The following is a 25,546-nucleotide window of genomic DNA, read 5'->3' on the forward strand; positions in this document are numbered from 1 at the left end:
GGCAGAGGCAGCATTAATTTTAATGAGGAGACCAATTCCCCGTGCTTGGAGAAAGTAGGGTGCTGGCACTGGCTTAGGAAGAGAATCCATCTCAAACACTTTGGTATGGAATGTGATGGAGTGAAACTCAATCCCTCTCTCTTGTCCATATAGCACTAGCAGGACTGGCTGTGGTCCCAAGCATCGGGTGTTAGAAGCTCTCCTTATTTCAAGGCTGATGGTGCCCCATGATAGCTGGAGAGCATCAGAAAACGCAGTGTACAAGAAAATGCTGAGGTCCTTCATCCAGGAGTCCTATGAATTCTGAGCTCAGGGTGGCCCCAATGTTAAGTGGGGGTGTATCTGCATCTTTTGACACTGGATACATTTTGAGAGGGGGGAGCGCTTTTCTCAGTCTCTCATTAATTGCACCTATGGGACAAATGAGTAGTCAGTGTATCTGAGAGTATCCTACTTATGTTTGCTCTCCAGCTGTGTTGGACTTCAATTCCCAGCATTCCCTTGCCATCTAGCTTGGGAATGCTGGGAGTTGGAGTCCAACACATCAGGACACCAGGTTGGGGAAGGTTGACTTAGGCGGTATACACTGGTATATCTGAATTATGCTGAAGCTGTAACAGCTCACTGTGAAATGCTTGCTCTTCCGTTCCAATTGTAATAGAATCTGAGGTCCATTCCCCACAGTCACTTTGAAATGGTGACTCTGCTTACATGACACAGTTGGCATGATGCAGTATGAAGCTGTCACCTTCGTGCCAGAGGCAATGCAGCATGTCATGGGGCACTGCAAGCTCTCTGCTGTAATCAAATGGGCAACACAATACCTCGTCACTCTTGCACAGTCATCTTTAGTCCAGATCTGACAGGTTGTCGGAGACTCTGCTTCTTTGTCCCCATTTACCAGAGTTCCAAATGAGTTGTGTTCAAGTCTCCACAGAAGCTCTGGATTCAGTTATTTTCAAAAACATACCCAAGTAATCCAAGGACTTAGTTCCTTGCAGCATGTCTACAATAGTGGAAGGGGATGTCGCTGCCCATTAACCTCAGACATGGCGCATGTTTTTTTCAGCCTTAAGACTTAAGAGAGGAAAAAGATACGCCTTGAATTGTACTCTTGACAAATGTGGAGAACTAACTGGAAGATCAAGATCATAGCATTCTGGAACAAAGTCGATAGTCAGCATGATTGAGCATCTGTCAGGGCCCATGTTTGGCGGGGGGTGGGGGGAGTGGCTACTGCCAACCAAAGCTGTTGTCCGTGCTCCTGTTCCTCCTCTTCACTACCACTGCGCCCACCTCCTTGCCCTCTCCTGCAGAAGGGGAGGACAAATGTCACCTACGCACATTCCTCAGAGATAAGAGGGTAGGTGATTGGGTACTGATGGGGCAGGGGGGGGCAGCAGTGCCACTCACTCCTCTGCCTGCTTGCCTTTCATTGGCACCCTTTGAGAAACCTGCCAACTATCATTTTTAGAAGGAGCCCACTGAGGGAGTATTGCTAGAGGGCCCTGAGGCCCAGAGCCTGCACATATAACTTTATAAGCTACTGTGTTCCCTCTGTCTGTAGCATTTGCTTAAGTGTGTACTCAGGGTCACCATCTGGCAAGTTCAACTACCCTGTCCTACTCTGTGTGAAAAGGAGGACTTCTTCCACAGGGTATGGAATATGACAGGGAAGCTACACATGGTAAGAGATAATTACTCCACAGTAAGTGACCTGGGGTACACACTTAAATATATGCTGCAGAAGGCGGGGGGCAGCACACACAGCTATTCTGGCTTTAAATGATGCTTATGATCTTGCTCTAAATAGATCTCCACAATTCAGGAAATTGTATTTTGTATCAATATGTTGAGCTTGAAAAGTAGAATTGCACAGCAAAAAGTTCAATTCACCAAATTTTGCAACAAGGATAACTCATTTTTACATAGGAGTCTGAAAAAAGTTCTTGCTTACTATTCATACCCTTTCTAAACATTTCTGTTTTGGTTCTATTTTATTTCTATTGGTTTCTATATACATAACCTTCAGAATCTTTTTGGAACCACCGAGAGATCTGCCTAGTCAACCATAGCCCTTTTTTTACAGCATGGAGCCAGTCTCAGTTGGAGAAAGAACAAAAACAAGCCTTGAAATTCTCTCAACAAAGATTCATTACTGTCTAATCTAAAAAAAAGAAGCACCCATCAAACATCCTGGGTGATTATCAAAGTGCTAAACTTTATCTTACCAGATCAGAATGAGATAATTGTTTCATAAGGCTACATTGGCTGGAATGTTAATTTGCATTGTAAATGCCTCACTTGCATCTTAGCAAAGATCTAACATTCATACAGAGGTGTACAAAGGTGACTTATGCCTCATGTATGAAAATGCCCAAATACTTCACTAATCAACTTACTGTGGCATGTGGATATCTGTAGTAGGTTTATAGATATAATCCCATTGGAAGGCGAAAGGTGGGGGTAGGGAGAATACAGTGCTAATTTTTGTGTCATTTTCCTTCCATTGCCCTCAGTTGAAGGGAAAAGGCAAAGATGCAATGGCATCCAAAGACTGCTGTTCTGTTCTGTTCTGTGCGTGCGTGAGTGAGTGAAGTGAGCAGCCTTATTCTGCCTCTGAGGGATGCATTCAGTGAAGTGGAAAAGAAAAGTCCTTTGTTCTGTTCAGTTTGAGGAAAGGAATGAATCCTTATACTTCCTCAGTAAAACACTCTGAGAGAATAGCATAGGAGGGACACTTCCATAAAGGTTGCCCAAAGTGGCTCCTTTTCTCTCTTCTCAGCTAATGTCAGGGTTATGTTTGCTCTAGTACTCTGTACACTAGTACTTTCCACATTATTACCTTCTGGTTTGTCCTTAGTTGGCTCTTGATGGGCAAACACCTATATGATGCATGTCTGCCTGGCATTTCACTTTTCTGGAGAGTAGCTAGTAAGGCTTATTTCAGACAAAGTATGGCCTTGTTAGTCGACTCCCTCTGTTTTGCTCAAGCTTGAGTCAATTGTATTACGAATAATTTTAACTTTAAAGGGCCCTCCATTACTTGTGCTAGGTGATGCTGACTTAAATCTCTGCGCATACTGATGAAAACCTAACACCCTTTGTGAACGATGGCTCAGCATTGCTTTCTGTTGCTTTTGCCCCAGTTGGAAATGTCCAAGATCCTGTCAGCCAAAATTGATTGATTGTGAGTTGCATCCAAGCAATACCAGATAGGCGGGGGGTTGGGGGGTTGGTGAGCTTTTAACAAGTCATTAAAATGGCAGTATAGCTGTTTAGGCAGATGGAGTACCAGCTTGCATGGTGTTGCTGGATTTCACTGGTATGATTTATACCAATAAATCATAAAAAAGACTTGGCCTAGTTGAAGCTTTTATGCCAGGTTTTGTCAGAGGCAGAAAGAAGATAAGCACTCTCAGTTTGAGTGTGTGCACGCGCACACGTGTATTCTGAGTAGCTAAATACTTTGCCTAGTAGACACTTTTTAAAAATTTGGTAGGAGTGCAAAGAATCCAGTGCTTCTCAAAAAAACAAGTTAGTGCAGAAAACCTTGAATAGTTGTCTTGAATAGGTTCAGAGAAATAAAGAACGTATAACTCCATCCCCGCCCCCCCGCCCAGCCTTCTCACTTGCAAGGTGTGCATGTCTCATTTCACTTAAAAGGTGAAGGTATCTGATATGAGAAAATCTTTTGATCATTTTGTCCTGTCCTAACTGACAAGCCTTTTCTGGAAGAGACTAGTTCCACCAAATAGTTTTTGGTACTTGGAAATCTTTTTGAAGCACCTTTTGTGGCAGGGCCAATTAACCTAACGTGGTATTAGAAAACATTGCAGATGACTGGCTAATAGTGTATTTGGATGTTCTGCTTCCTTCACACCGCAGCTGAGCTTGCTAAGGATGGCCTCTTACTTACAGATGCCGTTTGCCTATGACACAGTCTTCCATGGAGGCCCACCTCATGGGGTAGCCTGGTTATTTGAAACTCCTCTCAGGAGGTTTCCCTGTATTTCCTTCTCTGAGAGGACAAGTGCAAACACCTCTTAACTTTTATCTGTCTTTCTGAATACACCATTGGGGTAGGCTGAAGTGGCTAAAATGAAGGGGGTTTGAATAGAGGTGAGTGTAGGATTTAAGTGCTGGTTCATAAGAGTGGCTGGGGAGCAGTACAGTAATAGGAAGTAGTCTGGATTGGATTGGTCTGGATTGGGAAGACACTTTTTATTCAGTTTTGGGTCTGAAGAGCCCCTTGGGTGAATGGAAGGAACTTGTGCTCGTACCATAGGGGAGTTGCTAATTTCAAATTACTTCCCCTAGCTGCATCCCTCTCTGCCTCATCACAATGGAGGGTCTCCGATCCTTGGGAAATAACCTTTTGAGGAGATGTGAGGGGCTGCAGTAGGAAGGGTCCAGGAAAGTCCCATTGTCTGAGTGGACTTTATCTCCATTTCTTTGGCTCCAAACCAGTATGTGTAATCTCTTGTAGGCTGTGACCAGTGGATGAGGAAGCACTTCCTTCAAAACAGATGGCAGTGAAAGTTTGTCTTGTCCAGTAATTTTACACTTGGAGCCTCAGTTATGTTTTTGTTGCCATGAGAAGGCTTTCTCAGACACATAGATCAGCACTTTTCCATTATAGGCTCGTTAGATATGACAGTAATCAGTGTCATCACCATCACTTGTGCACACTTTATTTTTTGGTAAATTCATTAAATAAAAATAGGCTTATGCTGAGCACTGTGTATTAAGCTTTGCCAAGAAAAGCATCATTAACATTCAGCAAATGGATCTAACGTGACTTCTTGAACCAAAGCAGTATGAGGAAAGCTAATTGGCCATTGTGAAGGAAGATATTTGCTTTCAGTCAGATGAATAATCAAAGCAGTGGTAAACAGAAGAGACCTTTCTTTGCTAAACAAATGTTTGTATTCGTGCCTGTATATCATCACGCACTAAAAAAGAAAAAAAAAGAGGCACATAACTTCGGAAGTGTGTTATTATGGAAGACTTGTCAGCATGCTATACCAGTAGAGGCAGAAGCTGTCCTTCTGTGGAGCAGTTTATTAATTTACAAGTGGACTTTGGAAATGGTCACAGAGAATCTGCTCTTCTTTCCTTATGTGACATGGACATTGGGACCATAGCCCAGGTTAAAAGAAACTAAAGATGAATAGTGCCACGTGCAAATCGTTATTTTGATCAAAAAGTCCTATTTTAATATTATATGTCAATTTTAATTTAAGGTAATAGATAACTAACACTGTATTCTACTGGTTGTAGGGTCTCCAAAGATGCAATATGGAAAAACATTGTAACGTCTCCTTACATTGTAATAAAATAAATTTATTTATTTATTTATTTATTTTATGACTCGCCCATCTGGCTGGTCACCCAGCCACTCTGGGGGATGTACAACAACAAAACAGTTAAAACAATAAAATTCTACATTAAAAACATCATAAAAATACCCTAACCCACCCCAACTGCCTGCCTGAACAACCATGTTTTTAATGCGCGGCGGAAGCTCATTAAAGAGGGGGCATGGCGGAGTTCCCTAGGGAGGGAGTTCCACAGAGTGGGGGCCACCACAGAGAAGGCCCTCTCCCTCATCCTCACCAGCCTAGCTGTCCTGGCTGATGGGACAGAGAGAAGGCCATCCGAGGCTGATCTTGTTAAGCGGCCTGTCTGGTGTTGCTGGAGGCGCTCCTTAAGATAGGCTGGCCGGAGCCGTATAGAATTTTAAAGGTCAAAACCAACACCTTGAATTTGGCCTGGAAAACAACTGGTAACCAGTGCAACTCCTTCAGCACTGGAGTGATGTGATCTCGCCGGTGGCTGCCTGTAATCAGGCGAGCCGCCATGTTCTGTACCAGCTGCAGCTTCCGAACCATCTTCAAGGGTAACCCCATGAAGAGCGCATTACAGTAGTCTAAATGAGAGGAGACCAGGGCATGTACTACTGATGGGAGCAGATGGTCAGGAAGGAAGGGGCGCAGCCGCCAGATGGAGTTGGTACAGTGCTATCCGGCTCACAGCTGATACCTGAGCCTCCATGGACAGCTGGGAGTCTAAAATGACCCCCAGGCTGCGGACCTGGTCTTTCAAGGGTAATCATACCCCATTCAACACCAGGTCAACATCCCCCAACCCCCTCTTGTCTCCCACCAAAAGTACCTCAGTCTTGTCAGGGTTCAGCTTATTCCTCCCCATCCAGCCACTCACCATCTCCAGACATTTGGACAGGGATTCCAATCACCAAGGCCAACCTTGGTGAAGATTTGAACGAGAGGTAGAGCTGAATGTAGGGATGTCAGAGAATTTCGCCACGAATCTCGGGGAGGCTGAGTGCCAGCGCATTCGCCCCCCTGAAATTGGTGGCGAAACGGTCTGCCCCCCCCGCCCCCCCGGGATGGGACTTACCTTCGGCGAATCTTCCTGGCGGCGGCGGCTCCAGCGGCGAATCTTCCTGGCGGCGGCGGTTCGGTGGTGGCAGCTGTGGCGGCTGGTCTTCCGACCGGCTGCCACCGCTGCCATTTCCAGTAAAAAACAAAACAAACAAACAAAAAAACGTGATAGGCTACGTAAAGATTTACGTAGCCTATCATGGCCAGATTTTTAAAAAACACCGTGATAGGCTACGTAAATGTTTACGTAACCTATCACGGCTGATTTAAAAGAAAAAAAAAACGTGCGTATGCAAATGGCGGCGCCCATGGGCACTGCCATTTGCGTTCCTTATTTTCGCTGTCTTAGTCTACGTAAACATTTACGTAGACTAACACGTGCCAAAATAAGAAATGCAAGTGGCGGCGCCCATGGGCGCCGCCATTTGCGTAGGCGCGTTTTTTTTTTCTTTTAAATCAGCCGTGATAGGCTACGTAAACATTTATGTAGCCTATCACGGCTGCCTGCAGGGACGCAAATGGTGGCGGCTATGGCCGCCGCCATTTGCGGAGCCGGCTGGCCAGGATTCGGGGGGGGAGGGATGGAGCACCTCCCTCACGGCCAGAATTTCGGGGGGGAAGGACGGAGTGCCTCCCCCCCGGCCAGAATTTCGGGGGGGGGGAACGGAGTGCCTCCCCCCCGGCCAGAATTTCGGGGGGGAGGGACGGGGCGCCTCCCCCCCACCGCGAATCATCCCGTCGAAAAGGTAAGTGACTTTCGTACATCCCTAGCTGCGTGTCATCCGCATACTGATGACACCGCACCCCAAACCTCCTGATGATAGTCCCCAGTGGCTTCATATAGATGTTAAATAGCATCGGGGAGAGGATGGAACCCTGTGGCACCCCACAAGTGAGTGGCCACGGGTCCGAAACCTCCTCTCCCAGTGCTACCCTCTGGTACCTGCCGGAGAGGAAGGACCGGAACCACCGCAATACGGTGTCTCCAATGCCCAACCCCTCCAGGCGGTCCAGGACGATACCGTGGTCAACAGTATCAAAAGCTGCTGAGAGGTCGAGGAGAAGAAGGAAGGAGCATTCGCTCCTATCCGGACCCCTCTTCATATCATCCACCAAGGCGACCAAGGCCGTTTCTGTCCCATGCCCAGGCCTGAAGCCCGACTGAAATGGATCTAGATAATCGGCTTCTTCCAAGTGTGCCCTCAACTGCATCGCCACCACCCGCTCAATCACCTTGCCCCAAAATGGCAGATTCGAGACTGGGCGAAAGTTGTTCAGAACTTGAGGATCCAAGGAGGGCTTCTTTAAGAGCAGTCTTATCACTGCCTCCTTGAGGGCTGATAGCATCACTCCCTCCTCAAGGGAGGCGTTCACCACCGCCCTGATTCCCTCACCCAATCTCTCTCTGCACCCCATAATGAGCCAAGATGGGCAAGGATCAAGTGAGCAGGTGGTCGGCCTTACAGATGAAAGCACCTTGTCCACTTCATCAGGAGGAAGAAGCTGGAACTGATCCCACAAAACCAGTTTGCCACAGACCGCCTCTTGCTCTCTAACTGTATCCACAGCGCATGGAATAACACTTCTAATCTGTTCAATTCCGCAAAGTGCCTTGCCAAGGCCTCACAGGAGGCCTTAGAATGCTCCAGTGGTTCCGGAGCCACTGGACCGACCAGGCTCCAGACCACTTGGAACAGCCTCCTGGGACAGCACTCCGCAGACGCGATAGAGGCAGCATAATATTCCTTTTTTGCTGCCTTCACCACCACGTGATAGGCTGAAGATACAGCTTTAGCCCGTGTCTGATCATCTTTGGAGTGAGACTTCTGCCACCAGTGCTCTAGCTGTCTCACCTCCTGTTTCAGAGCTCGTAACTGCGGATTGAACCATGGTGCAGTCTGAGCCCTGTTCAGGGGGAGAGGGCATTTCGGGGTCACCCGATCTAATGCCCCAGTGATGGCAGCATTCCACCCACCCACCCAGGTCTCAACCGAGTGGCCGTTGGCGTGCTCCAGAGAATCCCCGAGCGCGTTCAGGAATCCATTCGGATCCATAAGACGCCAGGGGCATACCATTTTAATGGGTCCTCCACATCTGCGGGGGGGTTGTGGAATTGAGAAGTCCAACATCACCAGATAGTGATCTGACCATGACAAGGGGGTGGTGGATATATCCCCGAATTCCAGATCACTCCCCACTTCTCCAGAAACAAACACAAGGTCTAGCGCTTGACCGGCTACATGGGTGGGCCCAGTTAGAATATGGTGCAGCTCCCAGGATGCCATGGTCTCCATAAAGTCCCGAGGTGCCCCCGTGAGGACGGCCTCTGAATGTACATTGAAGTCCTCCAACACCAATAAGTTAGGGGACTGCACACACACATTAGAGACTACCTCAAGAACCTCGGCCAGGGAGTCAGTCATGCAGCAGGGTGGATGGTACACAAGCAGAATCCCCAGACTGCCCCTCGGGCCCAACCTCCAGTACATGCACTCAGCAAACTTGGTCTCCCAGAGAGGGGATCTGATGAAAACGAAGGACTCTCTGTAGATAACAGCCACTCCCCCTCCCCGATCCCCAGCCCTCGGCTGCTGTGCATATGAAAATCCAGCTGGACACATGGCCGCAAGAGTTGGAGAAGCAGCCTCGGCCAGCCCCGTCTCTGTAATACATGCCAGGTCTGCACCCTCATCCAGGATCATGTCATGGATGAGGGAGGTTTTCTGGGTAACAGACCTGGCATTGCAGAGCAGCAAACGAAGGCCAGAGGATGGAGTCATGCCTCCCACAGCTATCCTTTAGTTCTGGGCAGGCCCGGAACAAGGGACAGATATTACGCATATCTCCCTTGTTCCCCTTACCTGGCATGGCCTGCCCCTAGCGCCTCGCCAGAGCCTGCTGCCCAGCCTTGGTATAGTCTGGCCCCCAGCACTCTCCCCACTGCCTCCGTCAGGTGGACACATGCCCCCTCGCTCCCGCCTATCAGGCAGGGTACCCACCCCTAAAACACAACAGAGTCCCCCCAAAATTGAAAAAAAAAATTAAAAATTCCTTTAAAATACTTCCAGGCAGGAGTCCACAGTATCGATAGCGGCAGTGGTAGCACAGCAGCAGGCACGCCTCTTCCCTGGTGGTGGTGGTGGCAGCTTCTCCTGCAGGCCCTAGCTCTCCCAGGCCACCTCAGCCAGCCAGCTTATGTAGCCCTTCCAGGGAGGGGCAGGTGGAAGCAGCACAGCTGGCTCAGTACCTGGGGGCCTGGTCCTGCAGGGACTGGTGGTCTGCCAGGCAGAGGCCCATAGGGAAGGCCTGGTGTTGGTGGCGGCGGCAGCCACAGCAGGCCCAGCAGCAGCAGGCGCGCCTCTTCCCAGGCAGTGGCAGCTTCTCCTGCAGGCTCTGGCTCGTGTTGATTCCAAGCTCATCTTTCTTCAACTCCTCTGACCAGAGGTGTAGTGATCTCTTCCCAACATTTAGAGGGATTCCCAGCCTATGGATTCTGACGCAGGTGCTCTTGTGTATGGTTTCTCCCTCATCCCCCAGTCAGAGGGCAAGTCTGAGAATGGGCAATCTGTCCATCTTCACTGTGGTAATTTGAGATTCTTTACACACCTTACACCCCCCTACTGGGAAAGTGAGGTTTGATCAAAGGGTCAAGATGCAAGAGAGACAAGGCATTATTAGGTACTTTCAGGGACAGTATGGAAGTTGTTGTAGCCAACATCAGAAACCCCCCTAGTTCTTACAGCATAGTTGCTCACTGAGGGTAGTACCCAATGTTAGTCCTTCACATAGTAGACCTGTTAAAATGAATGGGACAAGGTAATTGTGACTAATTTTCTTTCTAACTGTTTCTTTCAGTTAGTCTAAGTAGGACTAACTTGGATACTGCCCAGAGAACCCTTGCACAATTTAAGTTATTGGTTCATTGGGTCCTAAAGGTTAAGCATTTTCTTCAATCTATCAAGAACTATGGTTTTATTTTTTGTCTGTGCAAGCCTTTTTGCCTGCTTCTAAACTACCCCTGTGAATTTCACCACACGCCTTCCTCAAACTCTGTATTGTGCTATAAATTGAACTGGGTTGTGTTTGAGACAAATTACTGGGTACTTGAACTTAAGAGGAAACAAACTGTAAATATTTCTGACCCTTGGGCTCAGAATATTTTCTGCCATCCAGGAAATTGAAGGAGAGTCCAGTCTGTAGTAGCCCAAGAGGAATTGTTCCCCATGGAGAGGAACTGGGGTCAATGAACAGATTGCAAGAGGGATAGGGATGGCAGAGAATTCTACCATGGATCTTGGTGAGGCTGAATGCCAGTGCATTCGGCCCCCCGAAATCTGTGGTGGAACGGCCTGCCACCCCCCTGCCTGCCCGCGGATCCCCTCTGGGACGAGACTTACCTGGGGCGGATCTTCCGGGTGGCGGCTCCGGCGGCGGCGGCGGCTCCGGCGGCTGGTCTTCCGACCAGCTGCCACCGCCGCCATTTGCAGTCTTGCTGGGGTTTGTTTTGTTTTTTTACAAGATGTGATAGGCTACGTAAAGACTTACGTAGCCTATCACATCTGGCTTAAAAAAAACCAAAAATGCGCGTATGCAAATGGCGGCGGCTACAGCCGCTGCCATTTGCATTCCTTATTTTTGGCCATCTTAGTCTACGTAAATATTTACATAGACTAAGACGGTGAAAATAAGGGGAACGCAAATAGCGTAGCGGACGCTATTTGCGTTCCCCCTTATTTTCGCCGTCTTAGTCTACATAAATATTTACGGAGACTAAGACGGCCAAAAATAAGGAACGCAAATAGCGGTGGCCATAGCTGCTGCCATTTGCGTACGCGTGGTTTTTTTTTTTTTTTTTAAGCCAGACATGATAGGCTACATAAGTCTTTACGTAGCCTATCATGGCTGACTACAGGGACGCAAACGGTGGCGGCTACAGCCGCTGCCATTTGCATCCCTGCTAGCCAGCGGCCGGATGTCCGGCTGCTGGCGGAGCCGGCCGGCGGCTTCGCGGAATCCCTGCAGAGCGGAGCCGGCCTGCCAGGATTCCGGGGGGAGGGACGGAGCACCTCCCCCCCCCCAGCGGAGCCCGGCGGAGCCAGGTAAGGGGAGTTTTGTACATCCCTAAAGAGGGATGGATGGAACTCATGCTAGGTTCTGGAAAACAATAATGTCAAAAGGGCTAAAAAATTGAAACAAACTCCTTTCTCCCCTTCTGTATCCTTTTAAACATCCTCAACATTGAGAGAACAACACAGTGAGAATTACAATTAGTGACATCTTCTCATCAAATATTACACAAAGTAAATTGGCCTTCAAGCAAAATCTCACACGTGGATATTGCAAGGGCACCAACTCATTTAGATGAGCACTGGGCGGGGGGAGGGTGTTATAAGGAGTTACAGGGTGTTATAGGGAGTTACAGTGGCCCAAGTTGCTGCAGAGTTTCTATTCATTTCCATTGAGTATATATGAAATTTGGTTTACCAATGATTGAATTAAATGGGGTTTCCTCTGTGGCAGCAGCTTGGTTGCACCCAAGAGTGACTCACAGGAAATTAACATTATGGCTTGTTTTCAAGCCAGTGGTAATGGCCTCAAAATCTCCTCTTAAAAAGTAGAAGCTGTGTATGCATCTGGTATCCTTTTAGTGGTGTGAAGAGATCCGACCAATCTAATCGTTGGTTCTCACTGATCTGGTTCACTTGTAATGAGCAGCCACCATGAATTTCCCTGTAGGACTTCTCGATGTGATGGCCACTGCCATTTAAAATATTTGAGCTATGAACCCAGTGAGGGTGGGTTGTTGGGTGGTTGACAAGCCACCCTCAACCATAAAACAGTCCATGGGTTCTGGGTGGCTTGTCAACCATCCCAACAACCCACCCTCACTAGGTTTGCACGTAACAACAAGCTATGGTGCACCTCTGTCGCAGCGCGATTATTCAAAATGGCAGCAGCCGCCGCAGCAAGAAACCCCATAGGGAAATTCACCCATGCTGGCTTCTTGTTATGTGTGAACTGGGCCACTGTGTTTTGCTTTTACCTGGGGGGAGGCCTGACCATCCATTGAAGCACACAGACATGGAGAAACATGATGACTTCCCAAAACACAAGCTCGAAGGCTTGTTGAAAATGTAGAAATGGAGCTTATTCCTTTACAGTTTATCTAGGCTCAGCCTCTTGGATAACAGGCAAAGCTTTTATTTGGCTTTCTTGGGGGCAACAAACATTATCTCTTTTCCACCTCAAAGCATTCCACGAATCATTTATCACAAAAGAATTTGGTCACACAAGGCATGTATGTGTTTCTTGTTGATATTTACCAGTGCTTATTCTGACCAGGTTCGCATGAACACTGCAGTCAACCATGGCTTATTTAAGCAACCATGGGTTGTAGTGCACTGCAGTGGCCATTTTGAATATTCAACCCCACAGCTGGGAGTTGCCATGGTTTGTCTCATCATCCAAACCCAGGCAGCAGGGATTGTTTGAAGGTTAGAAAACACTAAAAAAAACACCATGGTTTATTATCACCGGTATTCTCCTGCTTACAGTGCCACTCTTGTTTATAATTGTGGATGGGAGAGGGAAGGGAAAGGAATTGGGTTTGTCTCCTTCTCAAAGTAATGCTACAGACTTGAAAAGATCACACTTCTCACTAACGTTCTGATTCTTCAGTGAAACCCAGCTCTCCCAAATCTATTATTTATGTACTTATGTATTTATACCCCATCCTTCCCCTTATAGCAGCCTTCCCCAGCCTGGTGCCCTCCAGACGTCTTGGCCTACAACTCCCATGATCCTTCACCAATGGCTATGCTGGTAGAGCTGATGGAGGTTGTAGGCCAAAACATCCAGACAGCGAAAAGTTGCCCAGTCCTGCATTACATTTTATTGGGTATGCAAGAGAAAAAGTAGGGTGTGCACCTGCTCTTTCTCTACACACACAAGATTAGCCAGCAGAGTACAATTGTGAACTGGGCCTGAGCCAACAGGTGGTAGAGGTGAAGTACAGGGTGGGTGAGAGAGGGGGTGGGAACTACCATTCAGGTTTTTTTTTAGCATGGCTAAAATGAATTCGAAAAATTCAACTTTCTCCTTTCCCAGGAAGAAGAGATGCCGGATGTAGAAATTGACATTGATGATCTTCTTGATGCTGCTAATGAAGAGGAGAGAGCCCTCAAATTACAAGTTAGTTTGATTTTGAGAAATCTGGGAGAGCTGTTAGGATACCAGGATAACCTAATTTGAATGACACTGTCTGGTTCGCAAGCTTAGAACAATTTTTAATAGAGGAATTTGGAGCGTAAACCAGCAGATCATTACTGCTACAATGTATAATAGTAAAAACTAGGCCTGTTACAACACAGACTGATGCAGAGGTATATTACAGACTTTAATTTGGATTGGTGACAGGAGGATTAGCATTCCTACTATACAGTACTTGCCCAAGGGCTTGCCTGCATGGGTTGTTGAGAAGGTGTCAGAGCCAATTTGCCTGTTTCCATCTGTTAGGGAGGCAGGAAGCCCTAATGAAAGAATTGCTCCACTTCTCATCAGTAGGTATGCCTTAGGTATGCGTTTGAACTTTTATTTACTTACTTACTTACTTACTTACTTACTTACTTACTTACTGCCCCTCAGCCAAAGCTCTCTGGGCAGTTTACAAAACAAAGCTTAAAACTATAAAATACAATAACATAGTAGAACATAACATACAAACCATACGTTTAAAAGAGAATAAAACCGAAGTAGTAACCAAGATAAAAGCCAGCAGCGGTGCAAAGAACTAAAAACAAGTTTTAAAAACTGAAGGGCTAAAAACCCTGGGAAAATAAACAAAGGTTTCACTTGGCGCCCAAAAGACCATGATGTAGGCACCAGGTGAGCCCCTCTGGGGACGCATTCCACAGCCAGGGTGCCACCACCTTAAAGGCTGTCTCCTTAGTAGCTACCTGCCTCACCTCATTTGGTGGGGACACCCAGAGAAAGGCCTCTGAGTGTCTAGGCAGGTAGATATGGAAGGAGATGACCCTTCAGGTAACCAAGCTGTTTAGGGCTTTGTAGGTTAATACTTTGAATTGGATTCAGAAATGAGCTGGCAGCCTGAGCAGATGATAAAGCACAAGTGAAAGTTTTTATAAACAACTGATACTCTTTTCATCTTACTTCTAGGAAGCACTTGTAGATTGCTACAAACCTACAGAGGTAAGCAAATCTTCCATTTCAATTTTTAAAGTGTGACATATTCTGGTGCGTACAAAACTTACAGAAATGCACGACTTACTGAAGTGCATTGGAGGAATAACCTGGATAAGCAGAAATTTGGATACATGTAGATTAACCTATATGAATGTTGTTTTTGTCATTAACACAATTTGAAATCTAAGTCACATTAGCCTAACTACTATTATTCTATTGTAGCATATGTAAACTACATCCGCTTTGCACTCATGGCACCATATTTTTAATTCTGGGGATTGGGAGGGAATAAACTTTTCATCATGTTGGAGAATAAAAGTAAGCATTTGTACATTAATAGCAATGTAACTTAGGGCACAATCCTATGGCTGCTAGACAGCCATAGGATTTTTCATTTTCTGGGAACCACCTCCCCTGCCGCCTTCATCCCTGGCTCCACACTCAGAAGAGCAGCACAGAGCAGGGGAAAAGGGAGCGTTCCTGGGGGTGGGGAGGGGATGGCAGAAGCGCCATTACGACGCTTCCTATGTGCCGTCCGGCCTCCCCGCCTCCCTCTCCGAGGCACCCCAGCTAGACAGCTGAAATTGGCCATCTAGCTGCAAATGCAGGGCGACTGGAGCATGACGGAGAGGATCCCCTTCGCGCTGTGCCTTCCCAGCATTGGAGTCACCTTTGAGTTCAGAGGTGGCCAACTGTCCCCATAGGATTGCACCCTTAGTGGCAAAACATCAGTTTTGAGAACAGGATGGAACGTTGTCCTGGCAAAATACTACTTTAAATACGAAGAATGAATAAAGCAGTTTCCTTAGTTAGATAATCTGATGTGATGTCAATGTTAAGTGATGTCTGATACCATGCTTATGCCTCGCAAGAGTCCTTGTGTCGTCTTTTAGACATGCCTCTGTCACTGATATCAAGGTCTAGCTGTTACTAACAGTGGGTAGACTATGGGGTTGCACTGTGCAAACAGTGGGATTCTTGGTTTTCAGAAGTAAAAAATAAAGTGCTATTTAGATCTACTGTCCTTTTAAAATATTGGTGAAATGAACTGTAAAAAGGTGGGTCAGGTAGTTACACAGTAGATCTGTCATGGCTAAAATGCCAAATAATACTTGGCGTTAGAAGGCTGCTTCAGCGCTGGGCAGAAGAAGTGTGCTTGTTAACTTTTAGTATAGAGGGGGTTTGCAGTGTGGTATGAAGAAACCCAAATGCCACTTCACTGGGATTGTTGCCATGCACCAATAAAGGCAATGTTCAAAAAAGGTATAGGAAAAACATATTTTTTTGTGTGTTCCCTTGCTTTACATTTGCAATATGTAGCAGGCAGCATATAGCCTGTTTGCACACCGAGTCACTAGAGAAGTTAGCATTTTATTTCCACACTGCTGACTAGAGAGGATAGCCAGATTAACAAAGGTCATTGTACTGTGTTTCTAGTTTAAGCATCCATGTAACAGTACTCTGCCTTTAAAAGTGTGTGCAACCATGTTTAATGTACCTGCTGTTTCCCTCTTGGCAACATATCTGATCTCTGCTTCCTATTAGTTGTCAGATGCAGCAAGTACAGCAAACACTTGTACAATCAAGCTAGGCAAAGGACGTTCCACCGTTGGATGACAAGTTCCCATTCCATACATGCCAACACCCTGCAAACGCGTGTGTGCAATTTTTGGCAGAAATGCTTATGAAGTTGGCTTGTGCCTCTACAGTGAAACATGCTCAAGATCTTATAGACAATAGTCTTGCCAGGCTTGGCCATGGCACAGTAGAAAAGGTTCTACTTATGAGGATGTGATTTATTTTGAATATCTTTATCTGGTCTTCCTGGGCTGGTAGCATAGAGACAAAGTTTTTTCCATGAAGAATCGTTTCCAACTTTATCTTTTGGTGGTTTATGAAGTAAGCCTGACACTTTGGATGGAGGTGGTGCATCCTGCCTCTCAGGTATTAATTTGCCATGCCAGCTCATGGATGAGTCCTTGCTAACCCAGGGCAGGTCCACATATCACAAGTGCTGTGGGAAACACTGGTGTGTTCCTTCAGCAAACACACACATGGTTGGACATTATACATGAGTATACATGCATCTTTTAAATATCACTGCAGTTGCCTGAGGAACCTGATTAGGTTAGGGTTTCCAGCCATGTGTATAATGACAGGGGTGGGGGGGCGTGTGTTTGGCCATCTGTCCAACACCTACACATTATGTGTTTGCTGCAGGCAACACCGTGGAATACTTCCTACAATAATCATGTGGAGTTAACCCTCTGTAGAGTTGCCAAATACAAATATTATGCCTGTGTGTTAGCCAGCCTGTAACCTCCTTTATAAAAGTAGAAAAAGGGGCTTCAGGTAGATGGCACATAGAATTTTCTAATATATTTCTCATTTAAGACAACTCTAAATTAAACATTGTCATAAATCTGCCACTTGAAAACCTATTATCTTTATTATAACGAGGACAGTCTGTGTGAAGAGAAAAATTAAAATGTGGGGGAAAGCTGTAGCTCTGTGGTAGAGCCCCTGCTTTGCATGCCGAAGGCCCCAGGTTCAATCTCCAGATCTCCAAGTAAGGCTGGGGGGAAACCCTGTCAGAAACCCTGGAGCGTTGCTGCCAATCAGTGTCGACAATACTGAGCTAGACGGACCAGTGGTCTGACTTGATATAACACAGCTTCCTGTGTTTAGTAACTCGAAGGTGTATTGTGCAGCTGCTCATAACATCAGGGCAATGCATTTGGGTGTCTTCCATGAATTTTAAAGCAATCAGCACTTGGCACACCTGCTTTTGTACTGTGCTCTTGGGTCGTCCGCTGCTTTCATGACGCAACGATCTCATGGATTTAAAGCTTTTTACGCATGCACACATATGTGCTCTCTCTTATCTGTAAGAAATGAGTGCCATAATGTGTTTGATGTGGGGCTGTGTTATCTCAAAAGCAAGCTTGGTTGGTGGATGCCAACAGTTAAAAATACTTTCTGGGAATGTAGCACCAGCCAGGGGGAAGGCAGACTTTGTAAGCCATTTGCGTGCAGCTGAACTTCCATGGTTTCGTGCCCGTTCCAAATGGCTACAGTAAAGAATCTCTGAACGTGTGTGTGTGTGAGGGAGGGTGGGGTGGGGTGGGGTGGGGTGGGGTGGGGGAGGTAAAACAGGGTGAGTCAGAGTGAAATAGCCCACAGATTATTGGAGTCTCACTCTGAATTTTATGCACAACTGTACCTGCTACCTGGCACTTGGAGCTGTTGATACAGCATGCAACTGAGAGTGTTGTAAATAACTTCAAGTGTCCATCCTAGTTGCAGCTCCCTGTGGAAATTCCTGGGATGCATGGAAACCACATGTATTGCCTAGAAAGAGGAGCCCCCTGGCTTTACAAGCCTCTAAGCAATGTTTGAGTATTGTAAATGACTAATGCCTCTGTACTATTAATAAGCACTCTGTTCTTTTTCCAGCTAGCAGGCTAGAAATAGAACTCTTTGAAACTTCACAGCAGAGCAGATAGTGTTTAATGATGAAGGTGCCATTAATGTTTGAACAGGAAATGTATGTAGCAGCCTTTGATTTATTCAAATGGAGCCCAGAATGGGGTCATAAGCTTCTCTTGTAGAAATCATTGCACATGTTGCAAAGGGCATCTGTGCAGCATAAATAACTTGAGTTGGCTAGGGTTACTCCAACTGGATGACGTTTTAGCTCCTTCAGAAAACTCTGAGAAGAAAATAATTTATTCTGTATTAGATAGTACTGTGCCGAAAATTTCTCCCACATTTTTTGGGACAATTCCCATTCAGTTTGATAGAAAAGAAATTGTTTCGAAAATAATTCAATGGTGAAGAATATTTCAGAGAAATTCTCATGGGTTGCATTTGGGTTTCTTCTGCTTACCTTACTCAGGAGATGTGCACAAGTGTCCTGTTTTTCATTGTACAATCATCTCTCCAGCAGCCTGTAGCTTCTTTGGCTTCCCGTTGTTGTTGTTCAGTCGTGTCCGACTCTTCGTGACCCCATGGACCATAGCACGCCAGGCCTTCCTGTCCTGTGCTCTCTCCCGGAGCGTGCTCAAGTTCATATTCATCGCATTGGTGATGCTATCTAGCCATCTCATCCTCTGCCGTCCCCTTCTCCTTTTGCCTTCAGTCTTTCCCAGCATCAGGGTCTTTTCCAGAGAGTTTTCTCTTCGCATTAGGTGGCCAAAATATTGGAGCTTCAGCTTCAGTATCTGTCCTTCCAATGAGCAGTCAGGGTTGATTTCCTTTAGGATTGACTGATTTGACCTCCTTGCAGTCTACGGGACTCGTAAGAGTCTTCTCCAGCACCACAGTTCGAAAGCATCAATTCTTCGGCGCTCAGCCTTCCTTATAGTCCAGCTCTCACAGCCATATATTACTACTGGGAAAACCATAGCTTTGATTAGATGGACCTTTGTCGGCAAGGTGATGTCTCTGCTTCTTACTATGCTGTCTAGGTTTGCCATAGCTTTCCTCCCAAGGAGCAAGCGTCTTTTAATTTCATGGCTACAGTCACCGTCTGCGGTGATCTTGGAGCCCAAGAAAATAAAATCTGTCACTGCTTCCATTTCTTCCCCTTCTATATGCCAGGAAGTGATAGGGCCAGATGCCATGATCTTAGTTTTTTTTAATGTTGAGTTTCAAACCAGCTTTTCCACTCTCCTCTTTCACCCTCAACACGAGGCTCTTTAGATCCGCTTCGCTTTCTGCCACTAGGGTGGTATCGTCTGCATATCTGAGGTTGTTGATAATTCTCCCAGCAATCTTAATTCCGACCTGTGATTCATCCAGCCCGGCATTCTCATGATGTACTCTGTATATAAGTTAAATAAGCAGGGTGACAATATGCAGCATTGTCGTACTCCTTTCCCAATTTTGAACCACTCAGTTGTTCCATGTCTGGTTCTTACTGTTGCTTCTTGACCCTCGTACAGGTTTCTCAAGAGACAGGTAAGGTGGTCTGGTACTCCCATCACTTTAAGAATTTGCCACAGTTTGTTGTGATCCACACAATCAAAGGCTTTAGCGTAGTCAATGAAGCAGAAATAGACGTTTTTCTGGAATTCTCTTGCTTTCTCCATGATGCAGCGAATGTTGGCGATTTGATCTCTAGTTCCTCTGCCTCTTCGAAACCCAGCTTGTACTTCCGGTAGTTCTCGGTTTGCGTACTGCTGAAGCCTAGCTTGTAGGATTTTGAGCTTCACCTTGCTGGCATGTGAAATGAGAGCAATTGTGCGGTAGTTTGAACACTCTTTGGCGTTGCCCTTCTTTGGAATTGGAATGTAAACTGACCTTTTCCAGTCTTGCGGCCATTGTTGAGTGTTCCAAATTTGTTGGCATATTGAATGCAGCACTTTAACAGCATCATCTTTTAGGATTTTAAATAGCTCAGCTGGAATACTGTCATCTCCACTAGCTTTGTTGTTAGTAATGCTTCCTAAGGCCCACTTGACTTCACTCTCGAGGATGTCTGGCTCAAGTTCAGTGACCGCACTATCATGGCTATCAGGGACATTCAGATCTTTCCTGTAGAGTTCTTCTGTGTATTCTTTCCATCTCTTCTTAATCTCATCTGCACCTGGTAGGTCCCTACCTTCTTTGTCCTTTATCATGCCCATCTTTGCACAAAACGTTCCCTTGAGATCTCCGATTTTCTTGAAGAGATCTCTAGTCTTTCCCATTCTGTTGTTTTCCTCGATTTCTTTGCATTGTTCATTTAAGAAGGCCTTCTTGTCTCTCCTTGCTATTCTCTGGAACTCTGCATTCAGTTGGATATATCTTCCCCTTTCTCCCTTGCTTTTCGCTTCCCTTCTTTCCTCAGCTACTTGTAAAGCCTCATCAGACAGCGATTTTGCTTTCTTGCATTCCTTTTTCTTTGGGATGGATTGAGTTGCTGCCTCCTGAACAATGTTACGGACCTCCGTCCATAGTTCCTCAGGCACTCTGTCTATCAGGTCTAATCCCTGAAATCTATTCCTCACCTCCACTGTATATTCATAAGGGATATGATTTAGGTCATACCTGAATGGTTTAGTGGTTTTCCCGACGTTCTTCAATTTAAGCTGAAATTTTGCAAGAAGCAGCTCATGATCTGAGCCACAGTCAGCTCCAGGTCTTGTTTTGACTGACTGTATAGAGCTTCTCCATCTTTGGCTGCAAAGGACATAATCAATCTGATTTCGATATTGACCATCTGGTGATGTCCATGTGTAGAGTCGTCTCTTGTGCTGTTGGAAAAGAGTGTTTGCTATGATCAGCGTGTTCTCTTGGCAAAACTCTATTAGTTTTTGTCCTGCTTCATTTTGTACACCAAGGCCATTCATGCCTGTTATCCCAGTGATTTCTTGACTTCCTACTTTAGCATTCCAATCCCCTATGATGAAGAGGACATCTTTTTGTGGTGTTAGTTCTAGAAGGTGTTGTAGGTCTTCATAGAACCGATCAACCTCAGCTTCTTCGGCATCAGTGGTTGGGGCATAGACTTGAATTACTGTGATGTTGAATGGTTTGCCTTGGATTCGTACTGAGATCATTCTATCATTTTTAAGATTGTACCCCAGTACTGCTTTTCCCACCCTTTTGTTGACTATGAGTGCTACTCCATTTCTTCTATGGGATTCTTGCCCACAGTAGTAGATATGATGGTCACCTGAATTAAATTCGCCCATGCCTGCCCATTTTAGTTCACTGACTCCCAAGATGTCGATGTTCAATCTTGCCATCTCATGTTTGACCACCTCCAGCTTACCTTGATTCATTGATCTGACATTCCAGGGTCCTAAACAATATTGTTCTTTACAGCATCGGATTTTCTTTTCACCACCAGACACATCCACAGCTGAGTGTCCTTTCGGCTTTGGCCCAGCCGCTTCACTCTTTCTGGCGCTACTTGGAAATACCCTCTGCTCTTCCCCAGTAGTATATTGGACACCTTCCGACCTGAGGGGCTCATCTTCCGGCGTCATCTCTTTTAGCCTTGTGATACGTTCCATGGGGTTTTCTTGGCAAGAATACTGGAGTGGGTTGCCATTTCCTTCTCCAGTGGACCACATTTTGTCAGAACTCTCTGCCATGACCTGTCCGTCTTGGGTGGCCCTGCACGGCATAGCTTATGGCTTCACTGAGTTACGCAAGCCCCTTCGCCACAACAAGGCAGTGATCCATGAAGGGGCTTTGGCTTCCCACACTTCTATTAAAGCCCACGGGAAGACATCATGAGGTAATTCCTCTCATAGGGCTTTTCCAAATCAGGAAGCAAAGGCAGCCTAGGAGGCTGCAAAGCAATGGAGAGGTGTGTAATAGAAAGAAAACACACACGCATTATCCTTGGCCACCTCACAGTTATTAGATAACACCACCAAAATAAATTATAAAGCACCCTGAGAAAGAAGCAGAAAAACAGAAGCCTCTTATGTGGGAATAAAACTTTAGGAAAAATGGAGGACAGATTTTGGCACAGCACTAGCTCCACCTCTTGCCTGGAGGAAGACACAGTGCTGCCCCCCTCACACCTGCATTGTGGTGGATGCAAAGGGGGAGGGGCAGCTGGCCAACACAGTTGATGCTGTTGCCACTTGCAGTGGCAGCACAACCCCCCCCCCCAAACTCTTACATATAAAGAAAGAACCTCTGCCTATGGCGAGCTCTACCTGTGAGAAACAGTTGGGCATTTCTCTTGTACCTGGCAAAATTTGGTGAAATTGTTACCCCAGTTTATCTGCCCACAAATAGGGTGGAACATTTCCAGAGGCTATTTGTGCACAGCTCTCGTATTAGCAGACCTCACTGTCTGTGCATTATTTTTTTTTTTGGTAGAGACCATGTATCATTCCTGAAAAATATTTGGGGGCATTGAAATGAATCCTATTACCTCCAAACCTGTCCTTAGCCAGAGTTCCATTTGCACAATTCCTACACTCCGTAAGGCAGGGGTGGGCAACTTGAGGGACTCCAGATGTTTTGGCCAGCAACTCCCATTATCCCTCACTATTGGCTTTGCTGGCTAGGACTGGTAGGAGTTAAAGGGCAAAATAGCTGAAGTGCCGCAAGTTGCTCACTCCTGCCATAGGTGAAAATCCCTGGTACGAGAGGGCATTCCGCAGGTGTTCCTGCTAGAGGGAAGGTGAATCGTGTTGCGCCAACACAAAAGAGCCACATGGTGATATCTCTCCCTTTTGGAAGGGAATGGAGGCTTCTTTCTTCCTGCTGAAAGGATTCCAAGGGGGAACTGGGCACCTGTCTGGCCAAATCCTCCCCCATCACTTCAGAGAAGGGGGAGAGGGTCTGAGTGGGATCAATCTCCTTCTGCTACCAGAATGATTGAGGGGAGGACATTAGTGTGCCCTTTGGTATGGCGGACAACCAAGGCAACTGCAGTGGAGGTGGTGGGAAGAGCTTCTCCTCTCTTGCCAGCAGCAGCCTTCTTGTGGGTTCCCACTTCTATAGAATCTTGGCAGTTATGTTCCATCAGGGTCACTGGGTTTTGAAAGTAGTGTTTTGACAGGACGTTTGTTCATTAGAGCCTCTGACTGGGTCTTGCTTTGAAGATGGTTGAACGGCTGATATTTGATATGTGAGAATGATGTGTGGAGGGTGCAGTGGGGTGGGGACTGTGCATTCTTCAGTCATTACTCCTAATGACACATTTTTCCCTTCCAAATTTTTCTTTTTCTAGGATTTTATCAAAGAACTGCTGACTCGGATAAGAGGGATGAGGAAGCTGAGCCCTCCACAAAAGAAGAGTATATAACTGAAAATCAAGCCCTCTTGAGAGACGTGGCCACTAAACTGGGACTTTTGAATAGAACAACTTCTAGTTTGATCTTTATGAGCAATTTATTCTTACTTTTTGGTTGAGTTCTGACATTTTAATGAATTTGACCACCTCTGTTTTTAAGGCTTTTTTTAAAGTGTCAACTTTTTTTTTTATCATGGATATCAACATTATGGATGCTGCTTTTACTACCTGAGGATGATCAAAGTTTGTGGGGAAACACCACATTTAGAAAGACTCTAGCTGTCCCAGGCAGTAATCCTACCTGATGAATTCTGTATAGAACTACTAGGGGGTGCTGTTCCTTTGCAACCAGTTGAATTGTTCATTAGGTTGTACACCAGACTCATGGATGTTAAAATTCTTGTGCTTATGTTACATATATTACTGAGTGAGTTACTATTGCTTCACATGGGTGGAAGGGAAATATGGTCCAGGTTACTATTTAAATGGAAGCTGTAGCAGTCATGGTGTTGGGGGAGGGTGGGGGAGGGATGCAATTTGTTAAAAAGTGAATGCTGCCACTGTTTCTAAATGCATTTCAAGCACTGGGGTGAATGTCTTCATTCACAAAGCAACATATTATGAGCAAGCTGGGGAATTTCAAGGGCTTGATTTTGTAGGCATTGAGCTTATTTTATTGACTTTGATGCTTAGCCAGATCATTTCCTCTTCACCTCATGGTCTGTTAGGATTGCATTAACCTACTGCCAAAGGGTCAGATGTGACAGTGAGAGAAGTTTCAGTGCCGTTTAAGAGAGGTTCAAGCAGGGCAAATGCCAGGGAAACCAATTGGTGCGGTTTTGGCCCAGTTGCTTCCATTCCTGTGACAAGCCATTTTTTCCAGCTTGGGCATCAGACCTGGCATGTTGGGTGCAGGAGGCTGGTTTACAGTTGTGAAAGCAGGATCCCTAACACTTCAGGAAAACATTCTTCACTAAAATGTTTCACAAGCTACCATCTGCTGGTAGATGCTAGTCTAGCATTTTATATCAAGGGTGCTCTGAACATAATTTTATTTTTTAAAAGAAGAAATACATGTTTGTGAACTTTATGTATACTGGCAAGCTTTTTTAAATGTATTTAATTTTGTAATGTTTTATCAATGACTTTATTTACCAGATATTTACTCAAATAAATGCAAGAAATTGGGGATTTTGTGTGTATGTTAACTATTGCTGTTGCAGAAAACTAGAAATTAAAGGTGACTTACATTGCCAACTTATTTTGTGTATATAAGCAAACAACTACCTGAAAGTTGTGTTAAGTTGCCGTTTCTTTAAAGTGTGCCAGTGAAAGAGTCCTGACAAATTTATTTTAAGGTGAGTTATTTCAATGTAAATGCCCCCAAGAAAGGTGCATAGGATGGATCAGAGGGTGCTTCCAGATGGAGGGCTCCTAGCGCTATTAGTCAAAAGACATTGTGCAGCTATTCTACCTTTTCCTCTTTAACAAAACAAATTCTGGTAATAAATAAGGTGGAACAAGTGGTGGAAAAACACAGGAGAGCTACAAATGAAAGAGAACATTGTCTGGACCCACATAAAATGCTGTAAATGAGGCAGTGCAATTGCACAATAAAGCCCTAATACAGGTGCACCCTTACCACTTTTTAACATTGAGGGTGGCATTTTTCTTCAAACTTAATTTTCAAGATTAAAAGAATGATACAACTGTCTGGATAGCAAGATATCCTGAAAGCAAGCATAGCATTTCACCTTGTATAACATTTGTGGTTATAACTGACTCCCAAAGGGAATAAAAATAGGTAAACTTTTTTTTCCTAATGTGTGCCACCTCATACCCCATACATTTCTTAGCAGCCTTCCCCAAGGGGGGGGGGGGCACTTCCATTTCCAAACCCACTTGCTGTCTGAATTTGAGAATTTCACTAAAAGAATATAGGAATTCGCCAATTAATTCACATAACACGGGAAAACAAAGCTTGATGTTCCCAAGGTCTAAAGCAGAGGTGGGCAATATGCACTAAATTTGGCAGTGGCAGCAAAAACACTTCTTTTTAATGGGCGCATTAGCGCTATGGCACACTAAATGGGCAAGTTTAGCATGTCCCCTTCCCCTGCTTTAGAGCAATTGAAAAACATTCTTAGGGCAAAAAGCAATGGATGGAAAGGGGAAAAGCTAGCCTTTT

General features: G+C 45.6%; 1 protein-coding gene across 1 annotated transcript in view; it reads left to right on the plus strand.

Moving 5' to 3' along the window:
* PPP1R14C (protein phosphatase 1 regulatory inhibitor subunit 14C) overlaps positions 1–24,618 on the plus strand; it is a 69,359-nt gene extending 44,741 nt beyond the window's left edge. The window contains exons 2-4 of the mRNA XM_084827809.1: positions 13,515–13,598; positions 14,583–14,615; positions 23,296–24,618. Coding sequence (XP_084683935.1) covers positions 13,515–13,598; positions 14,583–14,615; positions 23,296–23,370 — 192 coding nt within the window. The 3' untranslated portion in view covers positions 23,371–24,618. The remainder of the gene's footprint in view (positions 1–13,514; positions 13,599–14,582; positions 14,616–23,295) is intronic.
* The last annotated feature ends 928 nt before the right edge of the window (positions 24,619–25,546 follow it).

The sequence above is a fragment of the Heloderma suspectum genome, chromosome 1 (genome assembly GCF_057233095.1).
Source record: "Heloderma suspectum isolate Gila_16-S chromosome 1, 16-S_ref, whole genome shotgun sequence".
In the NCBI taxonomy this organism is placed as follows: domain Eukaryota; kingdom Metazoa; phylum Chordata; class Lepidosauria; order Squamata; family Helodermatidae; genus Heloderma; species Heloderma suspectum.